This window comes from Callospermophilus lateralis, chromosome 7, assembly GCF_048772815.1.
Source record: "Callospermophilus lateralis isolate mCalLat2 chromosome 7, mCalLat2.hap1, whole genome shotgun sequence".
Lineage (NCBI taxonomy): Eukaryota > Metazoa > Chordata > Mammalia > Rodentia > Sciuridae > Callospermophilus > Callospermophilus lateralis.
The window spans coordinates 129708564-129731051 of record NC_135311.1 but is presented as its reverse complement, the minus strand read 5'-3'; the positions used below and the strand labels follow the sequence as shown (position 1 = coordinate 129731051).

Genomic DNA, 22488 nt, shown 5'->3' with positions numbered 1-22488 from the left:
AATGTAGCTGTAAAGCTTTGAGGTTGTCATTGTTGTTTCCTAAACCTAAGATTTAAAGAGGGTCATACACATAAGACTTCCTTTAACTTAGGGGTTTATTGGTAAGAAGCATCAGGAACTACCAATGCTGGTTTTATTGATTTCTAGCACCTAAGCAAAAAAAAAAATTAACCACTGAGGAAATAATTCATATTAATCAACTATAGAAAAATTAAAAAAAAAATGACCCAACGTGTACAGAGACATATACCTTGGAGGCATTTAGTATATTTGGAAATTCTCATTTGCATTTTTAGACAATGAAGTAACTCTTTTGCAGGCTGTACTAAAACACAAACACACCACTGAAGAAACCAGACTAGGAATTTCAGCATTCATTCGATGTTTCTGGAAGTCAAGGAAAGCAGCCAATTAAAAAATAACTCAAACACTGCCTCTTCTTCGTGTTCAGCAAGCATAAGATTGTTAATGGTAGAACAGCTTACCTGGGGTAGGACTCTTTCTTGAATTTAAGTTCTGAGAATCTGTATTCTCTTCTGTTTGCCCATCTGCTTCTACCTCTACTTTGTTTTGAATTTCTTTTGAATCTTCACTAAGACAAGTTCTTACACTTTCTTCCTCTTCGAAGACTCTCTGTACTGCAGTGGGAGCACTTTGAGTAGTCACAGTAGAGGCAGCAGCAGGAACAATGACTGGAAGTGGAGGGGGAGAAGCTGGAGGAGTTGGAGGAGCTGGAGAAAAGGAAGGAACTGTGGAAGGGGTGATGGGAGCTGAAATACACTCCACTTTCATTTCTTCTGGGGGATTTTCCAGAATCTCCAATTCAAGAGTCAATGGCAATACTTCCTGTTTTACTATTTCCACAATGCTTTCTGTGGCTGGTAATTTTTCACTAATTCCATTCATCTCATTAATTAGGTTAGCACTAGAAATCAGTGGCATATCATTAGATGCTACACTACAGGGTTTCTTGCATATATTACTGTCAATTTCATCTGTTGGTGAAGGGTCTGATGTTTCTGTGCAGGATATAGGGCTAGGTGTGGGAACTGTATCTTCTTTTGAGGAAGAGAGTTCACATCTGTCATCTAAAGAAGTGGTGAATATTGGTTGGCTACCAAGAGCAGCGGAAGTGGGGGAAGCAACTGTACTTCGAGCAACTGAAGAAACAGTGGTAGGTGATGGAGGCAGAGGATGCTCTGGTATGGATTCTATGGCGGTAGCCTCAGCTGTCTGGCCTGCATGTTCTTTCTTCTCCCCACTAAGGACTAGCCTAAGGACTGGGGAAGGAGACTTTAACACTGGATCTGGTTTTGGCTTCTCTTCTGGAGAAGAAAAAAAAGAAAGAAAGAAAAAAAAAAGTTTTAATAACAATTCTTGGACCAAAGACTACACTGTATTGCCTTAGACAATTTTTTTCCATCTCATCACAAATCATCTGGTACCTCAAAAATACTGTCATTTTTTTTTTCTAGTTACACCCACTATTACATGGTCTCCAATACATATGAAGTTTATTTTGGAGTAAGAGAAGGAATTAACTCACCAAATAAAATTGTGTCAAGAGTACAATGGAAAAGCTCACCAAGAATGAAGCTAAACCATACTGTAAGGTAGGCAGATCTGCATCTCTACCATATCTTGCTCCCTGTGGAAAACTTTTCCACCAAGTTTACACTATAGTGGAAATATAGCACAAGTCAAATAATCAGAAATTAAATTATACAGACTGATGTTTCCATATATTTAACCATTTGGAGGAATCTTTATTTTAAAAAAACTTTAGGGCTGGGGTGGTGGCTCAGTGATAGAATGCTTGCCTAGCATATGTGAGGTGCTGGGTTCGATTCTCAGCACCACATATAAATAAACAAAAGGTCCATTAACAACTTAAAAATAGTAAAAAATAAAAGATATGACTTGGATAATAAATTATGTTTTAAGACAAACCACTGATCAGTTTCATGATCATAAGTGAAATTAAGTATGAGCATAAAAGGTTTAGAAATTAACTTTCATTTCTCCCAAATTAAATAACCAGAAATAGGTATAAAAATGGAAATGCACCTTGTGTCTTTATGTGTAAAATAAATTGTTAGGGAGAAAACAGAGTTAATGCTCAGATAAATATAACCAAAAGGAACAATGACTAAACATGTCTGTAATATTTTGGAATAATATATAAAATATGAGCAAACTAAAAGAGAATAATATCCAGGAAAAATAAGAAACTGTAACAATAACAGTATCAGAGAATAAAAGTGATGCTAATCAACAAAATTTCCAGGTAAATGATATGAGATGCATCTCTGAAAGGATGAAAAAAAATGAGATTTAGACTGATTTTAAGCCTTGTGCTTTTGAAGCACTGTAAGAAGCTCCAATGAAAATAAAAGACAATTTAAACTGGAAGAAATTTTCTCCTCTATAATTCATGCATCAGTCTTTACAATAAATTGTAGTTAAGTCTGTGAAAAACAATATGTTGTTAATCAGATAAACAGATGGTAAATACTATCAGTAAGGTTAAAGGTTAACTCAATAATTTTCACTACACTTTGTAGTCTCCAAATTCACATCAATTTATGGATATAGAAGCAAAGGCTTTTAAATTGGACTTTGCCTATTTTAGTAGTGGTGAAATGAGATCAATAGGGTCTCACAGCCAAATTCCTCTGAATAAGTTGTCAGGCAAAGAGACAATAGTATTTCAGAACAATATGTCTTTTTATATATATATTCCATCCAGAATGTATATATATCCCATATGTATAGAAATTACTTCTCTATACATACATTATTCCTATATATATTTCTATATATATATATACACAATCTGGGTGGAATATGTATGGTATGATAAAAATGAATTTCCGTGAAATATCTGATGAAAATAATTTCCGACTCACTGCAGTAACTGCCTCACTGATCACAGATATTATATGATTCCATTTCATGAAAGCAAATCAGAAGCTAGGGGTTTAGCTCAGTGGGGAAGCACTTACCTAGCCATGTGTGACACAAACAAAAAAAAGGACACAAAATAATCAAAACAAGAATATCAAATTATAACAGCCTTCATGATCACTGAAAAATCAAGATGTAATAAATTTAAGAAGAAGACAAAAGTACTTCTCACATTAACAATCTAACAAGAATATAGGACTGAGAGAACTATAATATTTTTGAAAAAAAAATCTAGTATTAAGAAAATTAGAAGCAAAGTTTATTTCAAGAGCGTCTCATTGACATAAAATTTCTTTATCTACAGGAAACTGAAGCTTTACAGAAAACTGAAAAGTACAATACAGAAGATGTAAATGACAACCATTTATTTTATCCCTATGTAAAGACTATTAAGACTTTGGCCACCTTTAGGAATTGGTAGGGATTCCATCTTTAATTCTTATTCCTAAGGAAACAATTATGTAAGAGTGAGCCAAGATAGATGTCTAGAGTATTTAAGGCAACATATAATAGGGGTGGGGGGAATAAACCAAACGTCAAACAACAAACAACTTATTAAATAAACAATGGCCTAGGCATATAATGGCATACTATTCAATAGTAAAAATAGGGCCTGAAAAGATTAGTCATATGAAAAGTTTATATACTTATTTTTAATTGAAAAAATGTTTTAAAAACAGGACAAAACCTGCCATGTAGAGTTTAAACCCACTACTGTTAAGTATTTTTTAAGTTACCAAATTGGGTTTTAATACTAGTCTCTGGGTAATGAGTAAAGATCTTTTCATATATCCATAGATTAGATAATCAATGTGTCATATTTATAAGAAAGATAATTCTTAACTGGTGGTGGAACCAACAGCCTTTTGGTTTCTACAAGTCTAACAACTACTGAAAAAGGTGTTCATGTCATTTAGTAGACAAGAAACCAGGAATGCTAAGCAGCCTGCAATTGAGGGACAGTCGCCTTTGACTAAGAAGCAGCAGTCCTAACTGCCAACAGAGTCCAAGCTGAACAAAACTGCTGGGAACAGGTGAATTTCAGAATACCATTCACTGAATACTACACAGTAGGTGCTTTCAACAAGCACTAAGAGTACAAGTCCCCCTCTAAAGCTGTTTATATTAATTATCTATGCCACAGTCTCAAAAACATTAGATTGAACAGACTTTCCCACTTAGGAAACAGTAATTATTTCAGCTGTGTCTACAACATGAACACCAAGCAAGGATTTTAATTATTTGAATGGTTTCTCTACATATCAATATGAGGCACTTCCTTGACTTCATAAAATACTAAACAACTGGGAAACAATGTATTTCTCAGGAACCTTTGTCTTTTTAAAACCATATCAGCTATTCATGTCAAAAACTGAAACATCTATGTGACTGGGACTAGGTTAAATATGATACATATATGGTTCCCTTAGTGGAATGGAAAAGTTTTATGTTTCTGTTTTACAGATGAGGAAACTGAAGGTCACATAATTAGGAAATGCTCAAGCCTGAGAATGATTGTAAAGCTCATGTTCTTCTAATTTGGGAAGAAAAGGCTCATGAAAATAGAATTATTTAGGTAAATGAAGCAGGAAAGAGATGGGGGAACTCACATGAAATTCTGCTACCTAGTTCAAACCCTTCACTTAATGACACTTTCTTTGCTAACTGCAGAACAGATAATTTGTTTGGGGAGGTAATAACAACCTTTGTAAACAATTTATATGTATTCTTAAATTTCAAAAGGAATATATGATTAAGGAAAAATTTTAGAATGTAAGCATAAAAAAAGCACATTCATCTAAAATATGGTGAACACTTTCTAATAGTATGGAAATTACATACGTTTAGCCTGGGTGAAGGGGTACACGCCTATAATCCAAACTCAGGAGGCTGAGGCAGGAGAATCGAGTTCAAAGCCAGCCTCAGCACAAGCAAAGCGCTAAGAAACTCAGTGAGACCCTTCCACTAAATAAAATACAAAATTGGGCTGGAGATGTGGCTCAGTGGTCAAGTGCCCCTGAGTTCAATCCCTGGTACAAAAAAAAAAAATGTGTGTGTGTGTGTGTGTGTGTGTGTGTGTATACACACACACATTTAAATGTTTAAAAAAACTGTGAAGGCAGGGTGTGTATATCAGTGGTAAAGCACTTGTACAGCATGTGTGGAGCCCTGGGTTTGATACCCAGCACTGTTAAATAATAAAAATGATGAATTAGTAAATTCATAAAAAAGCAAAAGCTTACTCTGAAGGCTATTTCATATATCATCAGGTTATGGCTAGAATTATAAAATAGTTACTGAATTTTCTGGTGAACACTTAGTACTATAAAGAAGATGGCAAGTAGTTTCAAAGGATTATCTATAAGTTCTATTGAATTAGTTAATATACATTTTCTCCAATTCGCACTTATTTACAAAGTACATCACCCTGAAATGTGGATTTTGTTATTCAAATTTTCACTAACTCCCCTTGCCCTCACAAGAAAAATTCTGAACAAACTCATGAATTCTATATTTCCCTGTCTGGAAATCTAGGAATATATGATAAAACAAAGGATCTCATAATCTGAAAATCTTAGCATTCTTTTCTGAAAAGTAACTCTAAAAGAGATAATATTGTCCTCAGGTGGATGAGAAGTATCATCATCATATATCATCATAGCTATAAAGAAAGCATGCAATGACATTTCAAAGTCTCACTGCACAGGAAGTGTGTTATTCTTACTTTTAGGCAAAAGTGTAATGAAGTAAAATTTTGAAACAAACTTCTTCTCAAAGCTTAAAATCATCATAAATTTTGACTTAAATGGCAGTAGGGAGTAATCTTCCTCAATACCTTCTTCAAGGTTGATGACATTAATATTAAAATATTTACCTTTAACTCTGAACATAGCACAGTAAAGAAGTATTTGCCAATGCAACTTTTAAAAGCATGACAGGTCAGGGTTCATTTTCTATCTTTTGATTTAAAACTACTTTTTAACAACAAACACAATGCAAGACATGCCTCTGTTCACCTTCACCCCCACCCCTGTTTAAAGTAGGTTTCTAAATACTCAGTAGGAGGGAAAAAACAACTTATTTTTAAAATGCTATATTACCTTTCAATGAAGTAAAACAAACAAACAAACAAACAAAAACCACTAAAATCATATATTACAACTCCATCTTTCAGCAGGTTTATACCTGTGATAAACTGCAGTCTAGCCAAAAATATTTAATATTAAATGACTCCATTTTCTGGGCCATTTCAATTTTTTAAAGAAAATTTTTAGAAAATATATTTAATAATAGCCAGCGATAGCATATTAAGGTTTGAAGAAAAAAAATTTTTTTTTTTTTTTTTTGGTACAGGGGATTGAACTCAGGTGCACTCACCCCACTGAGCCACAGCCCCAGCCCTATTTTGTATTTTAGAGACAGGGTCTTCCGAGTTGCTTAGTATCTCACCATTGCTGAGGATGACTAAACTGGTGATCCTCCCATCTCAGCCTCCCTAGCCACTGGGGAGTACGCCCACCACGCCTGGCTTGGAGGAATTTATAACTCAAGAAAGCAGGTAACATAGGGCTGGGGTTGTGGCAGAGCGCTGGTCTGGCAGGTGTGAGGCACCAGGTTCGATGCTCAGCACCACATATAAATAATAAATAAAATAAAGGTATTGTGTCCATCTATATCTAAAAAAGTATTTTTTAAAAAGCCAGTAGGTAACACATATTATTTCCACCCATTCTTAGAATGAAGTTAGAAACTATTAGAAAGCATGCTCAATTACTTTCTTCTCCCTATTCTTTCTGAGAATCAGTTCCCAATTTTGGCTATGTTAGGGCTAAAATCCAACTAAGCAGAAAAGACTTTGATATCCAGTTTGGGGCACAAGATTTCCCTTGAAGTTTTCCATTTTTATTCCAAAAGGCATGGTATTTACTTCAACAAACATTTGCCACTTCATTTTCAAGGTCAATCAGTGTGATTCCTACCTCAATAATAATGGTGTTAATTTACTAAACACTTTTCATGTGCTAGGCATGTTCTCACAACTCTGTGAGGTATGCCTTCATCCTATTCTGTAAGAAAGTGAGATGCATAAGTGATCTCAATCAAGACCAATTAGCTAGTACCCAATGGAGCCAGGATTTAAACAATGCTTTCTCTAATTAGGGTGAGAGTAACAGCAGCCCAATCTTGCAAGGGGAAACATTTCATCTTTTGTAAAATAGTAAATTACACAAAGACAGCTTGAATGTATAAATCAATCTGTGTTTTTCTTGTAAAATAATATGTGCTTTGATTTACTCTCCCCTCCAACCCTTGTTTTTTTTTTTTTAAAAAAGTCTGAGGCATCTTAGTTTTTATCTATACATAAAGACAGTAAGGCATTAATAAATGTAAAAAAATTTTTTTGACTAATAATGCCAACTTTAGTTTCCCAGAAGTAGAATATTTTCCATCTCAAAGACTTGTTTAAAAGTGAGTGATGAAATAGTTCCCAATGTTTTACTTTTGAATGCTAAGGGCAGTGTAATTAAGAAAAAAGAGACTATTAAGTAAGAGGGAGGAAAATAGTCATACACAAACCTTGCTTCTGGTCGCTAGCTGCAGTGACAGGGGTGCTGGCAGCAAGATGAGCGTTGTCCACAGTCCCATAAACCACAGGGCTGTGCTCAGGGACTTGGCTGGGCAGCTGCTGGGATTTGAAGTACAAAAAAGGGTGATAATGAGCATGCGAACATAAAAACTAGCAACATGGGACCCAAGCAAATGGGGAAGATAGAGCAGAAGGTCACAAAATTATAAAAAAAAAAAAAAAAAAAAGGAAGTGAGAAAAAAACATAGGTCAATTTATAATAAATTCAAAAAGTACATGGGAAGACAGGGAAGGGAAGGAAAGAGGCAGTGGGAAAGGGGGAAGGAAAAAAGATGATTACTATTAATCACACTAAGAGAAGACAACACAACAATTATTAGTACATTTCATTTTCTAGTGTTCCTTCTAAGGACAAGCTGACTATTCAACCTAATAAAAGATGACACATTTGAGAAGTAATTTACCATCCTCCCAGTCAAAGACCAAAAGGATTTGGCCAATTTCACTTAAAAAATTACCTAGTAAAGTAGTTCATCTTTCAAAAGCAGGACAAATGAAAATATGAAGGGTTTAAAAATACTCAGTTATCAATGGAAGAGTAGAGATTTCTGTTCATTTATGTCCTTGTGATCATACAGATGAAATGCAACTTAGAAAACCATCTACATGCATTTCACTTTCTGGATATCTTTTCAGAATCAAAAAGCCAAGTAAAATATGTGGCTTTTTAGAATCATGAGGAATCTCTCATTTTCACTTGGCCATTGTACTGAAATGAAAGATGCCTATCAAAATCCAAGCAAGTAGGTTGAGAAAATTACAGCCATTACGCAACTTAGAGGGAACAGAACTACACAAGAAGGGACAAGAACACTCATTCCACATCACATTCCAACCAGATATTTCTGGATTTCAGGGTTATACAAAAGCCACAAAACAAAGCAGTGTCTCTCCTCGGAGATCTAAGGTCAATATTTTTGTAATTTAATCTACATTGAATTCAACTGGTGCTATCAGAGCAGAGCTTCCTGCCCAATTCTGTATTGATTTTTGGGGGGTGGGATGAGATAGGGAGATAAAGACGTGAAGAGTCTGGTTAGATTAGGGCCAGTTTAAAAAAAAATGAGGATTAGTAAAATATTAAAAGACTTAAAATGGTAATATAAATGAAATATACATGATGATAGGTACAACTGAGGTAACATTGCTTTTTCAGAATGTACATGTAATTCATATTTGACTATGAATGTGAACTGAATAGAATTGCAGATATTTTGTCTATTCATTAGACATGAAAAGTGCTCACATTCCATAATTACTACTAAATGAAGACTACTAAGAGTATTCCATGTGTATAAAAATGAACAATTATTTCTTTTATTTTGAATCCTGGAGAAATAAATAAATATATAGTACTGTGAGAATCACTATACCCTGAATCCTTAATTTCAAGAGGTAAAAAACCTGTACTATTTTAAATAAAGAATTAGGAAGGCTTCATGGCTAAAAATAAAAACATGATTCTACTGGCTGAAAATAGATCTGGAAAAAAAGGAAACAGTTCATGTTACTTAGCAGTTAATAAACAGTTATCCACATTTCCCAAGAAAGAAAGATTTGTAAACTGCTTTAATGACCTAAAAGAAGAAGAAAATATTAACTACTCCACAGTTGCCTGGGAACTTAATAACCAAAATGAAAGTCAACAAAATGACATCCATAGATCAGATGAAATGTTAAAGACAATAAAATGCTACTTATACCTATAAATTTGTCTAGATCCTAGGACTTTTCAATGTAAAATCCCTTCAATCATATAAAAGAGACAACTACACAGACATTTTTAAATTAGCAAAGTCCTTGGAAGGATTTATGTACAATAAAGAGTGATAAGAAAGGACTGAGATAATGTGTTGGTTAAAAAAAAGTTCCAAATCCAGCAATATCCTGGGGAAGTACTATTCAAGTGTCCTCAATTATAAAATGAAAAGAAACTGAAGATCCTACATTTTTTCAATTTTTTACAACTTTGACATTTTCTAGACCTCTGACAGTACCAAAACTGACAACATATTAACATACAATTTTTTAAACAACCTTATTCTGGATTAATTTTAATTTAGTATAATCTCAAATTTTAGTTAACCCTCAAATCTGACCTATTCTATTTTTTTGTGGTGCTGGGGATTGAACCCAGGTCCTTGTATACGCAAGTCGAGCACACTACCAACTGAACTATATATTCCCATCCCATCACCTCTGATCTCTTAATGAAGTTACTCAACTATAAACAGTCCTTATATATCCAAACCATAGATAATCAACTATTTTATTTAATTAATAATTCATAAAAATCAGGAAATACCTTAATACTATAACTAAAAACATCACAAACAACGGTATAAGCATTTTCACTGACAAAGAAATTAAACTACATTATTGAGAATACAAATAAATTCAATTAAATTCACTACTGTTGGGAATTAATATTTGTAAAAGTCATTCCTAATGGGCAATCAGTATCAAAAAAAATAGGCAATCTGTATCAAAAAAAAATTCAACTCCTAACAGTATCTAAGAAATGAACTTCCTTTATAAATTCTAGCTGAGAGACAATTTTAATGAAGATTTATATATTAAAGCACTGGTCACAAGTCAGGCCCAGATACTGGAGGAATTAATTCCTTTTTAAAAAAACAGAATGTTTACCTACTAGGTAAAATACTAATGACATTTGCAATTGTTACTTAAATACTTCGTACAATTTCAAATTAATTCTTCTTTACATAGCAGCATACTGTTTCTGCAGAAATGGGTCACCATCCAATGCTTTCTACTTTCACTGTGTATACGATAGGATATTTAAGTACACATTCAGCAATTATGGGGGTGACATGTCTGTTTTTGTACTGTCCATAAGATAAGCAGCTTTTACGTTTTTTAATGTTGGGGTTGTGAGAAAGAGGAGAAAATGTCTTGACACATGAAAATTATGTAAAGTCAAATTTCAGTGTCCATAAATATCATTTTTTCAAAATACACTTGCTCATTTATTTAGATATTATGAATGGCTACTTTTGGGCTATAATGACAAAGGAGTACAGATGAAAGGGATAATATAGTTAGAATGCTTAAAAATTTTACTATCTGGCATATGACAGAAAACATGTGCAGACCTATATTATGAGTCTGCACAAGACTAAAAATAGTTACAAAATTTAAAAAGCTGGGGCTGGGGATGTGGCTCAAGTGGTAGCGCGCTCGCCTGGCATGCGTGCGGCCCGGGTTCGATTCTCAGCACCACGTACAAACAAAGATGTTGTGTCCGCCGATAACTAAAAAATAAATATTAAAAAATTCTCTCTCTCTCTCTCTCCTCTCACTCTCTCTTAAAAAAAAGCTGATGTAGGGCTGGGGTTTTGGCTCAGTGGCAGAGTGCTTGCCTAGCATGTGTGAGGCACTGGGTTTGATTCTCAGCATCAAAAATAAATAAATAAATAAATAAATAAATAAATAAATAAATAAATGGAGGTTCATCAACATCTAAAAAATATTCTTAAAAAAAAGATGTAATTTATTGCCAGTTGAAGAGGCTACTTCAATGTTTCATATTCTATAATTAAAGGTATGAAAGCATAATTTATATAATCCTTGTATAAAACATCTCATGTATTTAATGTCTATAAACCCAGAGCATAAACAAGTATAAAGTGTATATGAGCAAAAAGCAAGTACAGCATCCAGTAAAGATCAAAACCCTAACATACTCAAGTTACAAAGGTAAAAAGGACCAAAACATGCTTCTCTCATAAGTGGCAGAGAATCACCCACATTGAATCATTACAAAGGGGTGCATGTGGTACAGGTGTTTCCTCCTTGTATTTTCTATGTGTAAGAATATGTGGTAATCTATACTGTGTATGGCAATACACTGAGAATCTACTGGTGATTTGGACAAAATTTTTAGATTCATGGACCAAAGGAAACGATTAACAGAGCTAACATATAATCTGTGGCCTGATTTTGTATATGTATGTGGAAGACTTTTTTTTGTTGGGAAGACTTTTTTTTTGTTGGGGGTGCTGTTTAGGATTGAAACCTGGGCCTTGTACGTGGTACACAAGCACCATACAACTAAGCTACATCCACAGGTATTTTTAATTTTCATTTTGGGGCAGGGGCTCGCTTTAAACTGTTTCCCTCAGCCTCCCCAGTAGCTAGGATTACCTGTCTGCAACATTTAGCATGAGTTTAAAGAGTCAATATGGATTCAGCCATGGGATAGGCATGTGGTAAAAAGTGTAGGAGGATGCATTTCAGGCAGAGGAAACAGCCAATATGAAGTCTCCAAAAGGAAGAGTATTATGTGATCAACCAAGTTGTAGGAGAAGGTGAGAATAATACCGGAAGGACCAGTGAGCCTGGAATAAAATGAGGCAGCAGGGCTCAGAATAGATAGGGTCTTATACGTCACACCAAGGATTTCAGTCTTTTATTTCCACAGCAATAGTAAGGCAGGCACAGGTTATTTATTTATTTCCAGGAATTGAACCCAGGGATGCTCAACTTCTAAGCCACATGCCCAGCCCCTTTTTGATATTTTATTTAGAGACAGGGTCTTGCTGAGTTGCTTAGGGCCTTGCTAAGGTGCTGATGCTGGCTTTGAACTTGCAATCCTCCTGCCTCAGCTACTGGAATTACAGGCATGCACCTGGCCAGGTACAAGTTTTAAGGCAGCAATGTGATATAATATGAATTATATTTTTAAAAGTTAATTCTAACTACTCATGGAGGATGAACTGGAGGGAGGTAGATAGTTCCAAGAATACAATTTATAAGGTTACCAAAGCAGCCCAAGGGAAATAATTTTGGTGGTAATGGGTAAATGTGAAAAAAATTGATTTAAACACAGGAGGTAAATTAACAGGAGTTCATAACTGATTGATACGGTATGGAGGGGAAACAACGATGAGCAGAGGAGTAAAAAGAAAGACATTAGGTTTCTAGTTTCTGAGAAACCTAGTGTGTTAGTCACTGAGACATGGAACACTGGAGGTGACACTGGGGTCAAGGGGTAGGGGGAAGAAAGACCATGAATTCAAACTTTGAGTATGGAAATGCGTGTGGAGATCAGACTGAAACCTGGGTATGAAACTTGAAGCTCCAAAATGTTATTATACCTAGCAATATATGAAATGATATTAATATATATTTGTGTGTGTGTGGGAAGGTGCTGGGGATTGAGCCCAGGGCCTTGTGCATGCAAAGCAAGCACTCTACCAACTGGGCTATATCCCCAGGCCTGATGAATACTTTAATATGTGGGTAATAAAAATGAACACAGCAGTAATGTTAACAGTAACAATGAGTAAACAATAAATATTATGCCGGGGTCATAGAATGTAAGAATTGGAATAGAAACAACAAAGATTAGTTCTTTATTTTTACACTTTTCCAAGAAACTACCAGTTGTATTAGAAAATCTTGAGTGACATGGATTCACTATCTCCAATGGTTGAGTACATGTCAAGTTTAGACAATTTAAAATATTTTAAGTTTAAGTGTTTTCAATATTTTAAGTGTTTCCACCTATTGATCTTAATTTATAGCTGTGAAATGAAAATCTTGTCCTCTCCATAGAAAAGTGTTTCACACATGTTAAAATGATGTTAACAAGTACCATACATTAAGCTCAGTGCTAAATAAGATATAGTGTTTCTTATATATGTGGAGCAAAATATTCTAATGATGGAGACAGGTGACAAATGTGAAAATAAGCACACCCAGTGTCAGGCAGAGGCTAATGTTATGAATAAAATTAAAGCAGGGTAAAGAACAGACAGAGGAGTCTGGGGGTGTCATTATGGAGTGTCAAAGACTGCCTTCCAGAGGAAGTAGAGGCAGCTTTGCATTCCACATGGAAGAACAGTAATAGCAAAAGTCCTGCAGCAGAAGTAAGCTGGGGAAGGTAGACAGGCCAGGAGTTCAATAGCAATGCAATGTGGAGAAGGTGGATGTGAGGGTATAGAGATGTAGCTAATGTGACATATGACCTTGTAGAGATCTTCAGAACTGTATGAGTATGAACGCTTGTATGTTTGAATCAGCAGTGGAGAAATGCTGGATGATTTTCAATAGGAAGGAATGGGATCTAATCTGTATTTTAAAAAAGATCACTCATTCTGGCTGTAAAGAATGGAGGCAGAGGAGATGATTAGAAAGTTCCTGTGGTTTAGTGAGGAGGCCAAAGTGGCTTAGGCTACAACAGTAGCAGTGAGGAGGTGAGAATAAGCTGCTCGAACTTGCTGAAACAATGGATGTGGGGTGTGAGAGAAAGAAGATTTAAAGAGGACTCCTAGGCGCAGTGGTGCTTGCCTGTAATTCAAACAATTCAGAGGCTAAGGCAGGAGGATTGCCAAGTTCAAGGTCACATTCAGCAACTTGAGACCCTAAGCAACTGAGCAAGATTCTGTCTCAAAATCAAAAAGGGCAGAGGGTGCAGCTCAATAGTAAAGCTTCTGAGTTCATGCCCCAGTATTCCCCCGACCAAAAAAATAAGACTGTAGCAACTAGGGTAGATTATGGTATAATTTACCAAAAACAGGAAAACAAGGTAAGAATACCAAACACCTGAAAAAACAGTTTCTAACACAGCGGTCGGAAACTCAAATTCCTTTATACACGAACAGATAAACTAACTAACCATATGAAGCAAAAGAGAATAACAGGATAACATAACAAACTACAGAATGTTTGCTCAGGCTTAAAGCATTGATGAAATGTTTTCCTTTAAACACTGACTTGACAAAACAACACATATTCCTCTGCAACAAGGAAAAGGTACCATGGTATCAGGAAGATTAAAAAGCTTTTGAGTTAAACTGGAGGATATTAAGAAAATTATTTTAAAGTGCCTAAAGGGAGGGGGGGGAATAAAAAAAAAACACAGAAGCAAGAATAACATCCATGAGGGGTTAGAGCTGTGGCTGAGCAGTAGACCGATCACCTACCATGTGCCAGGCGCTGGATTCGATCCTCAGCACCACATACAAAATAAATAAAATAAAGGTACTGTGTCCAAATACAACTAAAAATTGAAAAAAAATAACATGCATGGATTCTAATTCTCCATACATTTAAACATATTATACGTATTATAAACTGTAGGATTGGCTATGGTTTGAGTTTTCCCGAGGATTTCATGTGTTGAAATTTAAACCCCAAGGTGAGGTATTCAGAGGGCAGAAACTTTTTTGGATTATGCTAAGCATAGGTGGGATCTTTGGGAGGCAGTTAGGAGGAGATGAGAACACCAACATGAAGCTCCAGTGACTGAGTCCTGGTGGCCATATGAGAAGAGGGACATAGACACACACACACACACATTCCCTGTCTCTTGCCTTGTGATGCATTTTATCACACCCTCAGGTCTCTGTCTAGGAGACCAGATGCAGCCCCTCCTCATCGGGACCTGCAGAATCATGAGCTAACATAAACCTCTCATCAGGTCACCCTGTCCTGTCTGTGTTGTTGGTAGCAGAAAAAAAGAAAAAGACAGTACAGTAAATGATTAAAATCACATCTCAAAATAAAGAGACAATGACAAACTATTCAATAAATATTGAAATAAGAAAAAAGCCATTTATACAACCCATTCTTCATGGTTATATATCAAAATTAGTTTTGTATCAATCAAATATAAATGTGAATGTAAAATAATCGAAACTTTCATCTAGGATGGGAAAGTCTTTCAAACTATAAATCTCTAAACATAAAAGTATGGAAATTTGTGAATGAAAACATCTTAAAAACTTCTGTGACAGAAGGTACTATTAACAAAGTTAAAACGCAATTATTAAACAAAATGTTAACATATTGCTGAGTTTTGTTTGAATGTGTACAGTAAAATTCACAGTTGCCAACTTAATTCCCAGTGCAACAGTGTTCAGAGGTGGGGCATGAGGCTCTGCTCTCAGGAATAGATTTTTGATATTGCAGGAATAGATTCATTGTAAAAGTGAGTTAGGCTCTTTCTTATTCCCTTTTTTTCTCACCCTCCTGTCTTCTTCCATGGCCTGATACAGCATGAAGGCCTTATCCAGAGGCTAATGTCATGTTCTTGGACTTTCCAACCTCCAGAAGCATGGATGAAAAAAATTTCTATTGTTTATAAATTTCCCAGTCTATGATATTGCTATAGTGGCAAAAAACCAGACAACTCACATATGTAAAAAAAAAATTTCTTTAACATATAGAGTGCATATAAATCAGATAATCATAAAATACCTAAAAAAAAATGTGTACCAAAGACATAGACACCTTCATATACACACAAAAATAACCAGGGGCACCAAAAACTTATCTTCACAAAATAATAAGTAAAAATAAATTGAAACATTATTTTTAATCTATCAGAGAAGCAAAACTAGACAAAGAAGTATTCTTTTATACTAATGTTACAAGATTAACCAATAAATGTTTAGATGGTAAAAAATACAATAACCAAAACATAGGTACAAAACATTTTTCACCATAGTACTGTTAATATTAGAAACAATATGAAGTCCTATGAATTCAATCAACTATGGTACATCCAAAGTATTGGCAGATGACCATTAAAAATGATACTTTCTTACATGGGAGGTCTGGAAAAACAAAATTATAATACACCTATAGTGAAACATGAATATTTATGAATAATCTCTGAAAAAATGCTGAGTGTGAAATAGCTCTATGAACTCCAATAAATAATATGCACTGAAAAAAGCGTGGGAGAAAATTCACCCCAAAATTAACAAAGATTAATGCTCAGTAATAGAATTTAGAGTAGCAAATTCCTTCTTTACTATCAACTTTAGTGTTCTTTTCAATGAAAATATCATTTGTACACACATAAAAAATGAAGTTTTCATTTTGAAAAACATTCTAAATAATAGACGAAAGACTGAACCAGATAGAGTCCTACGTTTCCTTACAAGACTTTTTGTAAACCCTGACAACTGTGAACACCATAGTTGCTGAAGGATGAGTCTCCAAGATCACTTCTTCATATCTGATTGAAACTGGGCAGTAAAAATAGGCACTGTCACACAGACAACAATGGATTCTGACCCGGAGCATCAAAGTGAAGTCAGACCACAGTAAAACCAAAGACTATTATATAATTTGAGGAATTATGTGAAAACATAGTTTACTTAAGAGGGAAGACATAAATTTTAGTTTGATTAATGGTTTCAAAGAGAATTTTTATTGGGATACCCAAAAAACTTAAAATGTACTTGTACCTCTGACTTCCAAAAATGAATAATAAAAGGAATCTCAAAAGTCAAATTCTGATTTTCCAATTCCTTTAGGAAATTCTTACTGGAGAAAAATCTTAATAAAATCCTAAGGAAAACAGACCTGGTGAAATAAACAACCCTGTTCCACAACTCTAAGTCGGAAACACTGACTGACTGTACAATTCGGGTTAAACTACAGTTTAACAACCTAAAGGCTCTGTTCACTATGATATCACAGTTAAAAACACTGAGAGAATTCACCGCACTTTTGATTCTATTAACTTTATAAGGTTTTCATGTTAATGAAAAGTACATTTTTAAGTCAAGGAAGGTTATAAATGCTCAACTATTAAAAATGAAGTGTTGGGCTGGGGTTGTGGCTCAGTGGTAGAGCACTTGCCTGGCATGTGTGAGGCATCGGGTTCGATCCTCAGCACCACATAAAAATAAATAAATAAAGATATTGTATCCATATAAAACTAAAAACATTTTTTTAAAAAAATGAAATGTGATTTAATAAAATAACCATTATCTTATTGCAATCAACACTAAAAACTATACCTGTATGTTTCAGGGAAGAGAATGGTATTAATTTACCAGTGCTTATAACCGAGATAACAAAATGGTACTTTAAAACTTAAGACTAAACTTATATTACGTTCGATTTCTGTATGCAGGAACTCACCTCCTTACTGTACATATGAACTTATAACATGAATATTATTTACCAGTGCTTTCAACCTACTTTTAAGAAACTAATATTGCTAAAGCATGAAATGAACTGATTAAGAAATGGTCAGAGTTTGAGATATCCAGATATCAAGTGTAAGACTAAATAACTTACTGACAAGACAGGCTATCTATAGCTCCTGAGATATTAAAGCAATCAATAGTTTCCCAACTTTTATCTGCTCAAGACCCCTTCCTAACTTATAACTTTGTTTTACAATAAGAAAAGTTCTAAAACACCAAGCCAAAAAACAAACAAACAAAAAAAACCACAAACTGAAAAAGAAAAAAGAAAGATGAGAAAGACAAAGGAACATAAGAAAAAGAAAGATGTCAACTTAATTAAAAAAAAAAATTTAATGACTTTGATATACCACTTGTTCCTAACAGTCTAAAGACTATCAGGCAGCTGCACACTTCTTAGTACAGGAATATTCCTTGTACCTCGTTGCCCTCAGAAACAGCTAAGGGATTTGTTGCTGGAAAAAAGGAACAATTTTTCCCCTTTTCTTTCATTTTGAGATAAAAAGAAATTATGAGCTTATTCAGCAAAATCTTTCATTTTACATATGAAAAAACAGGGGCTTAAGGGTTTAATATTCTTATCACAGGTCATAAATCTACAGAGACCAACATCTAGTACTCTATCTCTTTCCATGATATCTACCAGAGAACACCTAAATCTATGCATTAGGATCATCTGTAAGGGTCCATGTATACACACATGCAGATTTTATACACAGTTGACATAAAAAAGTCTCGAAGGGCAGTTTCAAATTCCATTCATTACTTCTTAGGAAAAAATCAGCAGCAGCAAAAAACTCTTAAGGGTTTAATATTCTTATCACAGGTCATAAATCTACAGAGACCAACATCTAGTACTCTATCTCTCTCCATGATATCTACCAGAGAACACCTAAATCTATGCATTAGGATCATCTGTAAGGGTCCATGTATACACACATGCAGATTTTATACACAGTTGACATAAAAAAACCTAGAAGGGCAGTTTCAAATTCCATTCATTACTTCTTAGGAAAAAATCAGCAGCAGCAAAAAATGTGTTTCTCCTCCCCATTTTCCTCATATAAACCCAATGCAGTTTCCCAATGAACCCTTAGCTTTTGTCATGAACGACTTTAACATAGTTAGTGCCTAAGCATCAAACATAAGTTATGTGAAACCCAGTGGCAATCTTTGGGCTTTGCCTAAATAAAACTTGCCCCATGATATAGGTTGCTTCTCATCTCACTGATTGAAAACCCAACACATTGCACAGTTGTTGACCATGATAAAACCTACTGGTTAACACCAGGGTAAATCAGTTTCACTTTCAAGGCTGTTTTCTTTAAATCAGCCAAACCACAAACACAAGGGAAGCCTAAGAGAGAACACCCATAGAGCTTAATAAAGGCATGGCCCACAGATCTTTATTTCTTCTTCTACTCCCTTCTCGTCACCTGCTGGTTGAGCTCCTTAATGCCTCTAGGCTTCCCATTGACCTCGACCAGATCAATAACCTCCAAGGGATAAAAAATACTCCACCCCCACCCTCCCACACTTTTTTTTTTTTTTTTTGGTGGTGCTGGGAATCCACATATTTTGGTTTAGTTTCCTTGTTGTGCCTTCTTGACCAACACATCCAAACCTAACTTGGCCTATATAGATTTACAGCCACTCTTAAAAGATGTCAAGACCAAATTAGAAAATATCACAACAGCTTAAGAGCTTGCCAAAATCAAACTCAGTGTGTCCTTCAACAAATATCCCTTGCGCACTCTACATTGTGTTTTATTATAAATCCAGGCATTGAAGCTTGAAGAGCTGCCTCTGTCTCTTCTCTCTCCCTTACACCCTTTGTACTATTTCATCCATTGATGGGTCTCTGTGATCTGACACTATTGAGTCTGTGCTGTTAATTCTGTCCCTTGAAGAGACTAGAACTAACTCAGTGATAGGGAGGCACCCTGTAAGCCCTTCGGAACTTTTTAGAACTAAGTTCGGATGCAGGGGGCTGTCCCTTCAGCAGTGATGTGGTTCAGGAGCTGTTTGGAATTGTGCTGAAATTAAAACCCCTGACGCTAAATCTGTTTGATTTTCTTTGGCTGGTATTGTGCTATCTGTTAATGGAATTAGTTGCCAAAATAAATAAAACATAAAACTTAACAACATTTTTGTTAAACATATGGAAGGATTTCTAGCTTCTTTTGAAACACTGGATCAACAGTTTTATAAAATGTAACAATCGGGCAGGAATAACTATTTTCCTTAACCATGTTTGCCCTCTCTCACCATGTGCCCCACTTTCTATTATTTTTCCAGAAAATGATGTCATTATCAGTTATCTTCATGCTTGCACTGTTGTTGTGTTAGGAAAAAGATATATTTCGATATATTTCTAGTACACATCTGTTAAAAAGTTATTCCCTCCCTACACGAATTTCATGCACTTGAAAGGACAATGGATTTACAAAATGTGGATTTAAATGCAAATCACCTACTAACCTTAAGTTTTATAGATAATACTACAATTCTCAAAGAGAATTACAAACATCACTATTGACTAAGGACATTTCTCAGCCCAAAGTGTATATTTAATATACTTTTATGATTACTGAGACACATCAGCTCATATTTAGGTCCACAGTCCCTGGAGAAAGATAGAAAGTAAAGTCATTACTGCAGCTAAGGACAGAGAAATAATCAAAATAGATAGGCTTGGGAGGTTGAAAGATAAAAAGGAAAACAAACCCATACCTCCTAAGAAATTTAAATGCAAAAAGATAAATACATGTTTAAGATAAGAATTTAAATACAAATCAACATAGGGTGTCAACTATACTTCTTGACAGTATATTTTCATTAATATTCGACAATAAAGACTAAAATGTGATTGCCCTGATCGCAAATTTTTGTCATAGAATACCCTCACCTAATAGAGCACCTAAGTAAAGAATTTCAGTTTAGAAATTCTGTCTGTCTCATGTTTACATCCAGGAAAGAGACTACATATAAGACCTTCTTAGTTAATCAGACTTCAGAGCAGTTGCTGAGGGGAAAACAGGGAATGGTACAGAGCTCCAGAACAATCATTAATATGACCTTACAAATCACATATCTAGACAGTCACTTTTGTACTCATCTGGATAATGGAAGTCTGAGATTATCATCAGCCAGAGACTAACAACATTTCCAAGTTAAAACACATCATTATAACAGAGGATTAAATTGTAGGACAATTCAAATTCATAAAATTTTCAAGGGACTCTTAAGACATCTGTGAGCTCAATATTTAAGAATATTTTTAAACTTATACTACTAAAATCAAGAAAACAGTTTGTTATTTGAAAATATCTTATATTGGAGAATCTGTATCATTTGTTTATAAATCAGGCTCGAAGGAATCTCATCATCCAGCCATAAAAGGGAAGCAGGTGGTTCCCTACTCCTTAATAACTTTGCTTTTGTTTTTATATTCCGGGCTCAAACGTTAGAGAATTTCAAAGATTTGAAAAACACTGAACTCTGAATCATTTATCACAATTTAAGGTGACGCACTAATGAAATTAAAAACTTTCTCAGATTTGGGGAATTCCATTCTGTATTGCAAATTTACAACTTACTAAATTCCAACTCCTCCTAGAATGTCTTGATTTCTAAAAATAAGAAAGCAAATTCTTAGGAGACCAACATAACCCCATTCACCAAGATTGTGCCTGACAGAATTTACAAATAACCCTTGTAAATAATTAAAGACAACACTTTCCATTCGAGAAGCTGATTTATGTATTCTTCAAAGGTGAGAAGTACATCTGTTATACATCCAAATACGCTCTGAATGACACAGGCAAACTTTTTGTTTGTAAGCAACACTGGTAAAAATGTTTAAATTCTCAACCTTAATGTTACATAGTGCAACATTTAATTCCTCAGGTTCCATACTGAAAACATAAAATACTCATTTAATGATGAGATTTCCATAGGAATGCAGCTCCTTTTGGTATCATAGTTCATTAGGAATAGTGGCAGCAGCTGTGCTCTGAATGTGAAGACAATACATAGAAATATTACCAATAAAAATCTGGAGTTGAAACAATTTGCAAAGAGAAATAATATGTCTATTTAAATACCATTTAGATATTCGAGGCTATGAGACAACTGATGGAAATGGAAAGCACAGAAAGTAACTATAAATAAAAGAAGAGTTCAGTAGCATTTAGTGAACAAATCAACACCATTGTCCATCACGGCTCGCTATGCCTTACCTGAGGAGGAGTGGGTGTGGAACTGGGTCTCCCAATAGGTGGAGTAGGATTTCTGCTTCCACCTCCAGACATAATCTCTTCAGTTATGTCTTTACCTCCCTGGTTTGGATCTCGAATTCTTATCTACAAGAGTAATAAAATGGCAAAGGAAGAGATGGGTGTCTACTTACCAGATTTACAGGCATATGAGTTAAAGGTATAAACTAAAAAACCTATCAACCATCAAGTTCATAATCACCACATCTGAAATTACTTCAATCACAGAAACATATAGGGCTATTCAAAGAAATTTAGACCATTACCTCTGAGAAGAACTAATTAAAATAATAAGCCATAATGGAACCTACTTGGCTGAATTTCTAGATCAAAACTGCAAAATATTTACACTTGTTTAAAAAAACAGTCATATTAATTTTATTTACAGAGTTTTCTCAAAACAGTTTTCACATTTAGAAGTTACTAGGCAAAATAAAGTTTTAAATAACCTAAATGATTCTCTAACACATCCTGCAATATAGGAATAGAAATTTACCCAATACTTTGTAAGTAAGCTCACTGAAGTATTATTTTTCCCAGAGAAGATACCAAAATGTGAAAAAGGCAAATCAAGAACAGAATAGTTAAAAAAAACTATCCTACATCTTTGCAATTAAATATC

The 22488-nt window shown here is 34.7% G+C and overlaps 1 protein-coding gene across 9 annotated transcripts in view; it reads right to left on the bottom strand.

The window, feature by feature from the left end:
• Eif4g3 (eukaryotic translation initiation factor 4 gamma 3) overlaps positions 1-22488 on the bottom strand; it is a 284385-nt gene that overhangs the window by 93167 nt on the left and 168730 nt on the right. For 7 of the 9 annotated variants that reach the window (XM_076861117.2, XM_076861118.2, XM_076861121.2 and 4 more), the window contains 3 exons: positions 21831-21953; positions 7546-7654; positions 486-1325 (listed from right to left, as the gene is read on the bottom strand). In XM_076861117.2, coding sequence (XP_076717232.2) covers positions 486-1325; positions 7546-7654; positions 21831-21953 — 1072 coding nt within the window. The remainder of the gene's footprint in view (positions 1-485; positions 1326-7545; positions 7655-21830; positions 21954-22488) is intronic. The other 2 variants (XM_076861122.2, XM_076861125.2) reach the window with 1 other exon arrangement.